The following is a 13,432-nucleotide window of genomic DNA, read 5'->3' as shown; positions in this document are numbered from 1 at the left end:
TGCGGCGGCTTGAAGCGGCTGTCGGCACATGCAGGCAGTTGAGCTCTGGCGAAAGGCATCACGCGGTGCTGACAGGACAGGAGGGCAGACGCAAACAGAACGGAAGTCGGATGCTGGACAGGGGGAGCAGGTAAGGGGTGCTGCTGAACAGGGGGGGAGGCCTACTGCTGGACAGGGGGAGCAGGGAAGAGGTGCTGCTGGACAGGGGGGGATGTAACAGCAAGGGAGGCCTACTGCTGGACAGGGGGAATAGGGAAGAGGTGCTGCTGGACAGGGGGAGCAGGGAAGAGGTGCTGCTAGACAGGGGGGATGTAACAGCAAGGGAAGCCTACTGCTGGACAGGGGGAGCAGGGAAGAGGTGCTGATTGTCAGGGGAAAGGTAACAGGAAGGGAGGCCTACTGTTGAACAGGGGGAGCAGGGAAGTTCAAGTTCAAGTTTATTTGTTCTTGATGAATCGCCTATTTAAATTGCTAGGCGATGTACAACATAATAAAATATACAAATAAAATGTTAGTATTAACATTTAAAATAATTTTTTGGGTTAAAACTTACAAGAATTGTGAGGGTAAGAGGGGAAAAAGTTACAATGTTTGGATAGAAGAGAGGAAAAAAACATAAAAGGGAAGAACAAAAAGGAGGGTAATGTTAGCTGCTTTTTAAAAAAATCGATATTTAATATATTAGGAGTCATAAGCATCCTTAAAAAGAAATGTTTTTAACGTTTTTGTAAATAAAGTTAAATCTTTTAGTTCTCTAATATATTGGGGTAAAAGATTCCATGAATGGGGGGCCATAACTGAGAACATATCGTGCCGTCTGATTCCTATAACTTTCATTGAGGGAACGGAGAGAAGATTGTAAGAGGTTGAGCGAAGAGATCGTGTCGTGCTATAAGGGATTAGCCACCTGTTGATGAATTGGGGTTCATTAAAACTTAAGGCTTTAAAAACTAAAAGCAGTAATTTAAAAGTAATACGATGGCTTACCAGAAGCCAGTGGGATTTAATCAACAGAGAGGTAACATGGTCATATTTTTTTGCGCTGTAGATCAATTTCACGGCAGTATTTTGTATTAATTGCAGCCTTCTTTTTTCTTTTTGCGTAACGTTAAGGAGGAGAGAATTACAGTAATCTATTTTAGATATTATTAAAGAGTGAATTAGAATATTAATGGATTCAGGCTGTAAGAATTTGGCGAGTGGGCGAATTAATCGTAGTTTATAAAAACACGATTTAACAGTATTGCTAATATAATCGTGATATGTAAGTTTATCATCTATCAAAACGCTTAATATTTTTATAGTGGTAACCAGTTCTAATTCAGTGTTGTTAATGGAAATTGGAGAGCTTAATATTGTATCTTTTTTCCAAGAAAAGAGCATCGACTTCGTTTTATTGAGATTTAATGCCAATTTATTTGTGTTAAGCCAGTTTTTTATTATTACAAGTTTGTTGTTGATAGCTGCAATGTCATCTTTATTTTCCGGATCTAATGGATGGATGAGTTGAATGTCGTCAGCGTAAGCGAATGTTGTGAAACCTAAAGATTGTGTTATGTTTAGAAGTGGTGAGAGGAATATGTTGAAAAGAAGGGGGGATAATATTGAACCTTGCGGGATACCATATTTTGAAGAGTAAATTTTGGACGTGCTATCATTAAATCTGACGAAAGATGAACGACTTGACAGAAAGGAGGTGAACCATGCTAGTACTTGGTCTTTAATTCCAATTGACTCTAATCGATCGATTAATAGATCATGGTCTATGGTGTCAAAAGCGGCAGTTAGATCTAGGGAGATTAGAACTACGGATTTATGGTGGTCAAGAAAGTAATGAATATTATTGGTCAAGCCTATCATAGTGTATTCAGTGCTATGGAATTTTCGAAACCCAGTTTGGTGGGGATGGAGAGCGTTGGTTGATTCAATGAAGTCTGAAAGTTGTTCGAATACAAGTCTCTCAGTAAGTTTTGCCGTAAAAGGGATATTTGCAATAGGGCGATAATTAGAGATTTCATCTAGAGTAATTTTATGATCTTTCAGAATAGGGATAATTATGGATTGTTTCCAAGTCTGAGGAAGCGAGGCCGTGAGAAGACTATTTTGTACTAAAGAGAGGATGAAGGGACCCAAGCAGGAGAAAAATTTTTTAAGGTAGAATGGTGGTATTGCTTCGTCGCGAGTGCCCTTTAGATTAATTTTACGCAAACTGAGTTCTATATCATTTATTGTTGGGATTTTAAATTTGGAGCATTTGGACGTCGGAATGGATAAAGAAATATTATTATCTGTAGGTTGACTGGACATGCCTAATTGAAATGTATTTCGAACATTATTTAGTTTGGTTGAAAAGTAGTCTGCAATTTCTTGTGCTGTAAGAATGCATTTTTGGATAGTATTCTTTTTTAATAAAGGAGATACTGATTTCATCAGTGAGTATAAGGCTGCTGGATTTTTAGCTTCTATAATTTTTTTATTATAATATTTGTTTTTGGCTTGATTGATTTTTTGTTTGTAAAATGATGCGTGTTCTTTGTATTGTTGTAAGTTTTTGAAAGATTTGTCGTTTCTCCATTTTCTTTCTAGTGATCTCTGCTGTTTTTTCAGAAGCGTAAGTTCTTCTGTATGCCAAGGGTTTAAAGATTTGCGGCTTGAAATTGTTTTGGATATTAAAGGAGCCTTAGTGTCTACGAGATCCCTTAATGTGGATTCCCAAATTAGAAGTTGTTCGTCAAAGGAAGAGGAGTTGAAAGTTGCACTGATGGAATTAAAAATAGTTGTTACATCCGTTAATTCAATTTTTGACAAGTCTCTATAAGTAAATGTTTTGTGATTTGCAGGTAGTAGGTTTGGTATGATTTGTTGAAATGTAAAACTACAGGATATAAGGTGATGATCCGACCAGGGTACAGGATGAACTGAAGGTTCTGAATATTTGAAAGGAGGGGATTTAGGTATAAGTATCATGTCAAGAGTATGTTTAGCTATATGAGTTGTTTGGTGAATAATTGGAGACAGGTTTACGGTGTTTATAAAAGTAAGCATGTCCTTTGTAGCTGAGGTTGATTGATCTTCAAAGTGTAGAAGACTTGAGGCGGTCCAGAGGAGGGCGACGAAAATGATAGGAGGCTTGCGCCAGAAGACGTATGAGGAGAGACTGGAAGCCCTGAATATGTATACCCTAGAGGAAAGGAGAGACAGGGGAGATATGATTCATACGTTCAAATACTTGAAGGGTATTAACGTAGAACAAAATCTTTTCCAGAGAAAGGAAAATGGTAAAACCAGAGGACATAATTTGAGGTTGAGGGGTGGTAGATTCAGGGGCAATGTTAGGAAATTCTACTTTACGGAGAGGGTAGTGGATGCCTGAAATGCGCTCCCGAGAGAGGTGGTGGAGAGTAAAACTGTGACTGAGTTCAAAGAAGCGTGGGATGAACACAGAAGATTTAGAATCAGAAAATAATATTAAATATTGAACTAGCCCAGTTACTGGGCAGACTTGCACGGTCTGCGTCTGTGTATGGCCGTTTGGTGGGGGATGGGCTGTGGAGGGCTTCAATGGCTGGGAGGGTGTAGATGGGCTGGAGTAAGTCTTAACAGAGATTTCGGCAGTTGGAACCCAAGCACAGAACCGGGTAGAGCTTTGGATTCTTGCCCAGAAATAGCTAAGAAGAAAAAATTAAAAAATTTAAATTGAATCAGGTTGGGCAGACTGGATGGACCATTCGGGTCTTTATCTGCCGTCATCTACTATGTTACTATGTATGTTAAAATCTCCCAAGACTAGGGGATGTGAAGAAGCTGTGCAGTGATCAAAAATTAGATTTTGTAATGATGTTATGTTGTTTTGTCCAATGGGAGGAGGAGCATAAAGTAGTAGTAGTTCGAAGTTAGGATGAGATTTTATTTTAACATATAAGTATTCGATAAGGACATTACCTAATGATTGGTCGCAAGAATCGATCAAACCGTTTAGAAAAATGATGGCTAAACCACCGCCCTTACGATTATGGCGGCGATTCCAAAGATAATCATAATTGGGGGGGCAGCAATAAGATAAATAAGCTTCTTCTCCTTCTGATAGCCAAGTTTCTATAATACAGAAAATGTGAAATCCCTGGGTTAAAATTGTATCTTTTAGAAGGTGATGTTTATTTTTGATTGATCTAGAGTTAATTAAGCCTTAAGTTAATTAAGCCCTGCTGGACGGGGGGGGGGGGGAGGTAAAATGAAGGGAGAAGGGCTGCTGCTGGACAGGGGGAGCAGTGAAGGGGTGGTGGTGGACACAGGGGAGGTAAAAGGAAGGGAGAAGAGCTACTGATGGAAAGGGGGAGCAGGCAAGGGGTGGTGGTAGACAGCCGAGGAAAAAGAGAGACAGAAAGACAGACAGAAAGCAGCCAAGGAGAGAGTAAGAAATACAGACAGACACACAAACATCTATTCTAACACCCGTTAATGTAACAGGCTATAAGACTAGTTTTATTATATTATACTAGCTGCAATTTATATATGCTGGCTTTTACGATACCACAGTAGAGGTTGTAGAACTCCTATGCGCGTCGGAGTATTTACTTCAGCGGCCCATGGCAGAAGCCTCTACCACGATATCGTAAAAGGAGTTGAGAGAGAGAGACCGCAGTATCGTAAAAGGAGCCCATAATCTTTTGTAAACTGATCTCGAACCAACGGTATCTGCTGGTTTTTTTTTCTACGATAATCACAGTCGCCTAAAGTCGCTTTCACTCTGCAGGAATTCATTAGACAAAAATAAGGTTTCTTTTTTTATGGAACAGCTACTTTTTCAATTATTGAAACTCCCTCTTTCTTAATACTTCAACGAGCACCCAGGGAAGGCAGCTCTCTAGAGAGTCCCAGTAGCTCTGAGAGACAGCAGCATTCATTACAGAGGAGGTTGTGACTGCCCTGAATTTCTCTATCAGTTTGCATAACGTCACCTACGATCTGTATAGAGCTTTATTAAATATCCGACACCGGTATGCAACTTCATCTAGACATACAGTTTTGAGACTGGTTATTTTAAAGAAAAAAATATTGATGTGGTGATATGACAAGTTAGGGTGTATACGACCGACTACACTCTCCTAGTCTTTGTAATTTTTGACATAGTGAAAAATCAATCCACTTGTACCCGTTCTACTCCACTCAGGATTTTGTAGACTTTAATCCTATCTCCCCTCAGCTGTCTCTTTTTCAAACTGAAGAGTTATAACCATTTTAGTCTTTCCTCATACAAGAGGAGTTCCGTCCCCTTTACCATCTCGGTCGCTCTTCTTTGAACCTTTTCTAGCGCCACTATATCTTTCTTGAGATGAGGAGACCAGAATTGAACACAATATTCCAGATGAGGACGCACCATGGAGCGATACAGGGGCATTATAACATTCTTAGTTTTGTTAACCATCCCTTTTTTAATAATTCCTAGCATCCTATTTGCTTTTTTGGCCGCTGCCGCACATTGGGCGGAAGATTTCATCTTATTGTCTACGATGACACCAAGATCATTTTCTTGGGTGCTAATTCCCAAGGTGGACCCTAGCACCCGGTAACTGTGATTCAGGTTATTCTTCTCCATGTGCATCACTTTGCATTTGTCCACATTAAATTTCATCTGCCACTTGGACGCCCAGTCTTCCAATTTCCTAAGATCCACCTGCAATTTTTCACAATCCGCATGCGTTTTAACAACTTTGAACAGTTTAGTGTCATTTGCAAATTTAATCACCTCATTCATTGTTCCAATTTCCAGATCATTTATAAATAAGTTAAATAGCACCGGTCCCAGTACAGACCCCTGCGGAACTCCACTGTTTACTCTCCTCCATTGAGAAAAATGACCATTTAACTCTACCCTCTGTTTTCTATCCGATAACCAATTTCTAATCCACAACTGAACTTTGCCACCTATCCCTTGACTTTTAATTTTCTCAAGAGCATCTCATGAGGAACTTTTTATCAAAAGCTTTCTGAAAATCTAGATACACTACATCAACTGGCTCACTTTTATTCACACCTTCAAAGAAGTCAAGCAAATTGGTGAGGTAAGATCTCCCTTAGCTGAAATCATGTTTATCTATGTGTTCCACAATTTTATTTTTTTATAATCGTATCTACCATTTTGCCAGGCACCGAAGTGAGGCTTACCGGTCTGTAATTTCCCGGATCTCCCCTGGAGCCCTTTTAAAAAAAAAATCGGCATAACATTGGCCACCGTCCAATCTTCAGGTACTACAGACGATTTTAGCGACACTAACAGCAGGTCAGCAATTTCATGTTTGAGTTCTTTTAGTACCCTAGGATGTATACCATCCGGTCCAGGTGATTTATCACTTTTTAACTTGTCGATTTGGCTTAGTACATCTTCCAGAGTCATCAAGATTTCTTTCAGTTCCTCCGCATCATCACTCTTGAAAATCATTTCCACTTCAGGTAGATCTCTTACATCTTCTTCCATAAAGACCGAAGCAAAGAATTCATTCAGTCTTTCCGCTATGGCCTTATCCTCCCTGAGCACCCCTTTCGCTCCTTGGTCATCCAACAGTCCCACAAATTCCCTCACAGGTTTTCTGCTTCTGATGTACCTAAAAAAATTGCTATGAGTTTTTGCAAGTTTCTCTTCATATTCTTTCTTCGCTTTCTTTATCAATGCTTTGCATCTAACTTGCCAGTGCTTGTGTTTCTTTTTATTTTCTTCATTCGGATCCTTTTTCTATTCTTTAAAGGATGTTTTTTTGGCTCTAATAGCCTCTTTCACTTCACCTTTTAACCACGCCGGCTCTCGTTTCCTCTTCTTTCTACCTTTGCTGATACGTGGAATACATCTGGTCTGGGCTTCCACAACGGTATTTTTAAATAACATCCACAACTGGTTTACAGTCCTAACCTTTGCAACTGATCCTTTTTGCTTCTTTTTAACCATTTTCCACATTTTATCATAGTTGCCCTTTCAAAAATTAAACGCCCCTACAGTAGATTTCTTTTGCGACGTTACTATGTTAGAAAAGGTTTCTAACACACAACTCAATTAATCAATCCCCATGGGTGCAGGATAACTGAGATTCTACTGTATTTAGGGCTAGATTCGCTAACCTGGAGATCCGTGTCCAATCCGTGGGCGATTGCAGGCAGGCCGACAAATTCACTAAAGGCCTGCATGCAAATGGGGGCGATTGTTGGCAAGCGCCCCACCGACCGCACGGATCACTGGAGAGCGATCCTTGAGCATGCACAGACCATCTTCCTTGACTATAGATGGTCTGCGCATGCGCTGGCCCTTCGTGCCCGGCAGAACTTTTTTACATAGCTTGGTTTGGTTGTTTTTTTACTTCATAAGCCCATAAGAACATAAGAAGTTGCCTCCGCTGGGTCAGACCAAAGGTCCATCGTGCACAGCAGTCCGCACCCGCGGCGGCCCATCAGGCCCATGACCTGTAATGTGATCCTTTACTAAGCCCTTTGATCCCTTTTATCCTTCTATCCATACTCTATCTAAAACCTATCTCTACCTCTATCTGTATCCCTCAATCCCCCTATCGTTCAGGAATTTATCCAATCCTTTTTTGAACCCCCGTAGTGTACTCTGTCCTATCACAACCTCCGGAAGCGCATTCCAGGTGTCCACCACCCTCTGTGTAAAAAAGAACTTTCTAGCATTGGTTCTAAAATTGTCCCCTTTCAGCTTCTCCGAGTGCCCCCTTGTGCTTGTGGTTCCCCATAGTCTGAAGAACCTGTCCCTTTCTACTTTCTCTATGCCTTTCATGATCTTGAAAGTCTCTATCATGTCTCCTCTGAGTCTCCTCTTTTCAAGGGAGAAGAGCCCCAGCCTTCCCAACCTGTCTGCGTAGGAAAGATTTTCCATACCTTTTATCATTTTCGTCGCTCTTCTCTGGACCCTTTCAAGTATTGCCATGTCCTTCTTGAGGTATGGTGACCAATACTGGACACAGTACTCCAGATGCGGGCATACCATCACACGATACAGCGGCATGATGACCTCCTTCGTCCTGGTTGTAATGCCCTTCCCATGGTTTTAACCTGCTTTAAACCCGTGGGTTAAAACCACGGGCTCGCACTGCGCAGAAGGGCAGGCGAGTCGGGGCAGAAAGGCAGGAAAAGTCGGCAGAGAGCAGCTAAGGTCGTGAGCGACTGGTCCCCGCCAGTCGCTTCTTTTTGGATCGGCCAGCCCAGTCGATATTGCTGAAAAAGTTTAGTGAACTGCATCCTTCCTGCTTTGCATGCCGCTTACCCTCATTTGCATGCGCAGATCGGAATCGGATCGGCCACAAGGATAGTGAATCGGACCGGTACACGATTGGTTTGCTTAGTGAATCTTCTAGCCCCTTGTTACTATACAGCAGGGGTGTCAAAGTCCCTCCTCGAGGGCCGTAATCCAGTCGGGTTTTCAGGATTTCCCCAATGAATATGCATTGAAAGCAGTGCATGCACATAGATCTCATGCATATTCATTGGGGAAATCCTGAAAACCCGACTGGATTCTGGCCCTCGAGGACCGACTTTGACACCTGTGCTTATAGAGTGTAAGTAGAGCAGAAGGCTCAGGTTGAGTTTTACCCCCAAAAGCAAAACCAAAAGAAAACTAAGTGAGACAATCAGCTTGTGGCTTGCATCCTCTCATCTCTGCAGATGTTTTAAAAATAAAAAAAAAAAATGAAACCAGATCTTACACAACATCTCACATGTAACGGTAAAGGTTTACCACACACCTGCAACGCTTTAGCTGGCATCCACAGAGAAGTTGTCAAACTGCGCCAGCTCAAAGGACTTCGTGCCGATGGCAGCCCAGCCGTTATGGGGTCCCTCGATGTTCAGATCCTTCCAGAGGGGATAGCCATTCAACATGCCAGAAGCAAGGTGGCCCTGAAGAAAGGAACAGAGCGAGACAAAGAAGGAAATCGACAAACTGAATCGAAGGAAAAAGGGAATACCATTCCACACATGAATCAGGCAGGCTGAACCTGTCATTGATGGTGGCAAGTCCAAATACGTACAAGACAAAAAAGCGCGCAGACAATTGAGCACAACGACAGTTGAGCGCAGCGAACTAAAACACACGGGCGCATGTGCAGGAAATGTTAATAACACAATCACGCGCAAGGCGTTAACGTAAGGATGTAAGATATGTCATCGTCATACGTGACTGTGTTTCGCAAGTGCTTTTTTATCACTATGGTGACCAAGCCTCTTTGTGCTGAGCATACGAGTCACGCAAATGCATTTTCGTTACTATGGTTACGTTGGCTCATTTTATATGTGCTGAGAACAGCCCGCCTTTCTTTCGCCGCCCGACTGTGTCTGTAGGTAAAGGTCTGGCCTCGCTAGAACTTTCTCTTCGTGCTCAGTTGTCTTACGCTCACTTGTCTTGTGCTCAGATGTCTTCGCGCCCAATTGTCCGCACGCATGTGTCTTGCGTGCATTTGACTATGAACCGTCATCGATATACTGGCTGAAAAAACTGTCGACCTATTTTAAGTGTATTGTTTACACTTTTAATAAAAGGTTAGGTGCCCTTTTGTGAAGCCGCGTTGGGCGTTTTTTTTTTTTTAATTGCCAGCCGCAGCGGTATGAGCGTCGGAGCTTTTACCAGCCGCAGCCAGTAATAAAAAAAGCCGAAAAGCGGCTTCATAAAAAGGGAGGGTGGGTAGTTTTTTTAATGTTTTATGTTTAATGGACTGTGTATGTTTTAACTTGTAATTGCTTAGAATAGCAAATAGAGCAGAACCGAAATTATTTAAATAAATATATAAATTTCAACAAGGTGCTTCTTTATTTTGGTCAGGTTCCCGAGATTTATTTTGGCATTGAAAATCTATTTTTATATATATATATATATATATATATATATATATATATATATATATATATATATATATATATATATATATATATATATATATATATATATATATATATATATATATATATATATATATATATATTTATATATATATATATTTATATATATATATATTTATATATATTTATATATATATTTATATATATATATATATATATATTTATATTTATATATATATTTATATATATATATATATATATTTATATATATATATATATATATATATATATATATATATATATATATATATATATATATATATATATTTATAGAGATAGAGATAGAGAGAGAGAGAGAGAGAGAAAAAGAGAGAGAGAGAGAGAGAGAGAGAGATTTAAGGAAAATATATTTATTCAACGAAGCGCAAGCCGTCAAACATGACAAAATAGAACATTTTTCACACAAATCTGCACATTATAATTCCCAACCCCCACACCCCACATACAAACCCAGAGTGTGAAAGTTCAAAACATGTACAACGCAAAATCAAACATTCAAAAGTCGACTCCCTGGCATGAGGAGTAAGATCCATCCAAAAATGTTCCCCAATGAATTGAAAACGACGTCCCGGACCTCCCTCCAATGCTACAGAATGTCTACGCTCCAATGAGGCTTGGATGAGCATGGAAAATCTCCAGTGACTATAGGTTGGGGGGGGGAGTTTGAAAATCTTTTTTTTTTTTTAAACTCATCTTTTGGGGCTTTGCTCTTTGACACCATTTCTGCCTGAATTTTCAAAAGGGGATCCGTATTTGCAGAAATATATGAAATGCCTACTCACATAGTGCCTACTGGCAAATACACACCAATTTACCAGTGTCTGTGTAGGTACAGTAGAATCTCCGTTAACCAGGACTCTCAAACAACCGGAAAAAAAATATATATATATTCCCTTGAAGCACCGGTGGTAACGTCCTGAGATGCAAATCCTCCCTCCCTCAAGCTCCCAATCTCCAAAGCAGCTCTGAACCCCCCTCTCACCTCCTGCCCTGAAGCACCAGTGCGGCTGTGGTCCTCCCTCCCTCCCCCAAGCCCCGAAAGTGACAGAAGGCAGCAGTCCTGAGCCATGAACTCCCTCGCTCCCCCTCTCCTTCCTTACCCGAAGCACAGGCCGCTTGTGGCCAGCTTCGGCAGGGCTTTTCCTCAGACGCGTCGCTTTGGACACATCCGAGGAAAAGCCCTGCTAGGGTTTGCCGCAAGCAGCCTGTTTTGAGGCCGCCTCCTGTTCGACTGCTGCGCTTCAGGTAAAGAAGAGGGAGGGAGCGAGGGAGTTCGCAGCTCCAGGACCGCCACTCTGCTTCTGCCACTTCGGGGCTAGGAGGAGGGAGGGCTTTGCGGCTCAGGGCTGCTGCCGCGCTGGTGCTTCAGGGCGGGAGGGAGGGGGAGGTGGAATTGAGAGTGTGTTAGACAAGGTTTAACCAGAAAAAGAGTTATCCGGTACCCACCAATCCCCTTGGGTGCCGGATAAGATTCTCCTGTATTTTATTTAAAAAAATCTCCGTGTTCAGCAGAGCTTTTTGAAAAACAGCAGGGGGAAGCGAAAACATCCCTTCCTGAATGTTCCAGTTCCCCACTGCGATGGTGCTACGCAAAACGGCTATGCAAAGGGGTCGCAAATATATCGGTACACGATCGGTTTGCTTAGTGAATCTAGCCCTTAGTGATGCTCAGGTTTGACAGAAAAAAAATTCACTATGTGCTGCTTAATGGTTATACCGCATCATCGCCACAAAAGTGGAACTCGACACGGTTTACAGGAATTAATATAGAAAGGAACTCCAATGGAAAGGAGAAGGGCTTAGTAAAAAAGAAAGAAAGAGGGGACTTAGTATAATGGAGAGGGAGGGAGTAGTTACATTTTAGCGTAAAGCCAGGCTTTCAAATGTTTTCGGAAGCGTTGGAGGGAGGTCGAACTCCGAAGAGGGGCAGTGAAGCTGTTCCACAGCTCGGTGATCCTGAAGAGGAGGGATGTTCCAGGTTTGCCTGTATGGGATATGCCTTTTAAAGAGGGGAAGGATAGTTTGAATTTTTGAGTGGATCTGGTGGAGTTAGGATTCGGGGAGAGCCAAGATCGTGGATACAAAGTGCTCACTAGATGGTACTATACTCCTGAGCGTTTACACAAAATGTTTCCCGGGACGCCAGCTCTCTGTTGGCGTTGTGGGAAACAGGTGGGTACTTTTTTATATATTTGGTGGGCCTGTGATTCTATTGGACCGTTCTGGAAGGCTGTTGCCACTACCCTGTCTAACCTGTTGGGGGTTCAGGTGGGGGTTACGCCGCAATCGTGTCTTTTGGGGCTCTATAATGAGAAAGAACACCTCTGGCAAACTAAATTGTTGCGCTGGGGTCTCGCTGCAGCTAAATGTCTCATAGCGAATCACTGGAAAAATACTGCAGCCCCATCTCCATCGGCATGGATAACGAGATTCCTGTCTATCGGACGCATGGAGATATCGGTGGCTACTCTGCGTCACAAATTCCTGTCCAGGTCTTTTACCTGGGATAAAATTAGAGATTCACTGAACACTCTGTAGAGTCTTGATAGTTATTTCTGCCTGGTCTGCTCCTTGGATGGAGCGAGGGTCGGGGAGGGGGGATTTCAGCGGGGAAATTGTAGATGGGAAGCTGTGCATTGCAAGGGGATGGGGGGGAATTTGGGGGGGTGATTTTGTGTGAGGTAGGGGCATTCTTTACTTTTGAGCATTTCTTGCAGCTGTTGATTTTGATGTTATTGTGTCTGCAGCTTGAGATTCATTGTGCATTGTATAATTTGAAAAACTTGAAATAAAAATTTAAATATTAAAAAAAAAAAAAAAGATAGTGGAAAGAGGGGAGGAAGGATGCCGTGAAGAGACTTGAAGGCTAGACAGGCGCATTTGTAGCTGACCCTGAGGATAACTGGGAGCCAGTGAAGCTTAGACAGAAGCGGAGAGACGCGGTCGGATTTGCTTTTTTGCGTAGATTAGTTTGGCCGCGGTGTTCTGAATCCGCTGAAGTCTGTGAAGACTTTTCTTTGTTAGGCTTAGGTAGATGGAGTTGCAGTAATCCAGTCTGGATAGAATAATGGATTGAACGAGGACAGGAAAGTGTTGTTGGTGGAAGCAGGATCTTACTTGAAAAAGCATTTTTTTTACTAAGGAGTTGAGGTGATCATTGAAGGACAGTGTAGAGTCGATGATGATTCCCAGAACTTTGCTTGTGCGCTCAAGCTGCAGTTTGGTGCCAGAGGATAGTGGGATGAGGGTGGGTAGCTGATCTAATTTTGGGCCGAGCCAGAGTAGTTTTGTTTTGGTCTCGTTATAGTTTCATTTGAACGGTGAGCGCCCAGAATTGGAGATTCGTTATACAAGAAGAGACGTTATCAGAGAGGTTGGTGAGGTTAGAATCGGTCTCGAGGAGGACAAGGATGTCGTCTGCGTAGGTGTAAAGAGTCTCCACGGGGGATAGTTGGAGGAGTTTCAGGGAGGACATATAAACATTGAAAAGAATCGGGGATGGTTGTTTTAAAATTCCATGAGATATCTTCCCGTTAAC

The 13,432-nt window shown here is 41.9% G+C and overlaps 1 protein-coding gene across 2 annotated transcripts in view; it reads right to left on the bottom strand.

Moving 5' to 3' along the window:
• The window catches only part of GALC (galactosylceramidase), a 121,147-nt gene that overhangs the window by 5,174 nt on the left and 102,541 nt on the right, over positions 1-13,432 (bottom strand). For both annotated transcript variants that reach the window (XM_033953034.1, XM_033953035.1), the window contains exon 17: positions 8,745-8,898. In XM_033953034.1, coding sequence (XP_033808925.1) covers positions 8,755-8,898 — 144 coding nt within the window. In that variant the 3' untranslated portion in view covers positions 8,745-8,754. The remainder of the gene's footprint in view (positions 1-8,744; positions 8,899-13,432) is intronic.

The sequence above is a fragment of the Geotrypetes seraphini genome, chromosome 7 (genome assembly GCF_902459505.1).
Source record: "Geotrypetes seraphini chromosome 7, aGeoSer1.1, whole genome shotgun sequence".
NCBI classification, from domain to species: domain Eukaryota; kingdom Metazoa; phylum Chordata; class Amphibia; order Gymnophiona; family Dermophiidae; genus Geotrypetes; species Geotrypetes seraphini.
This window is presented reverse-complemented; position numbering and strand designations above follow the sequence as displayed.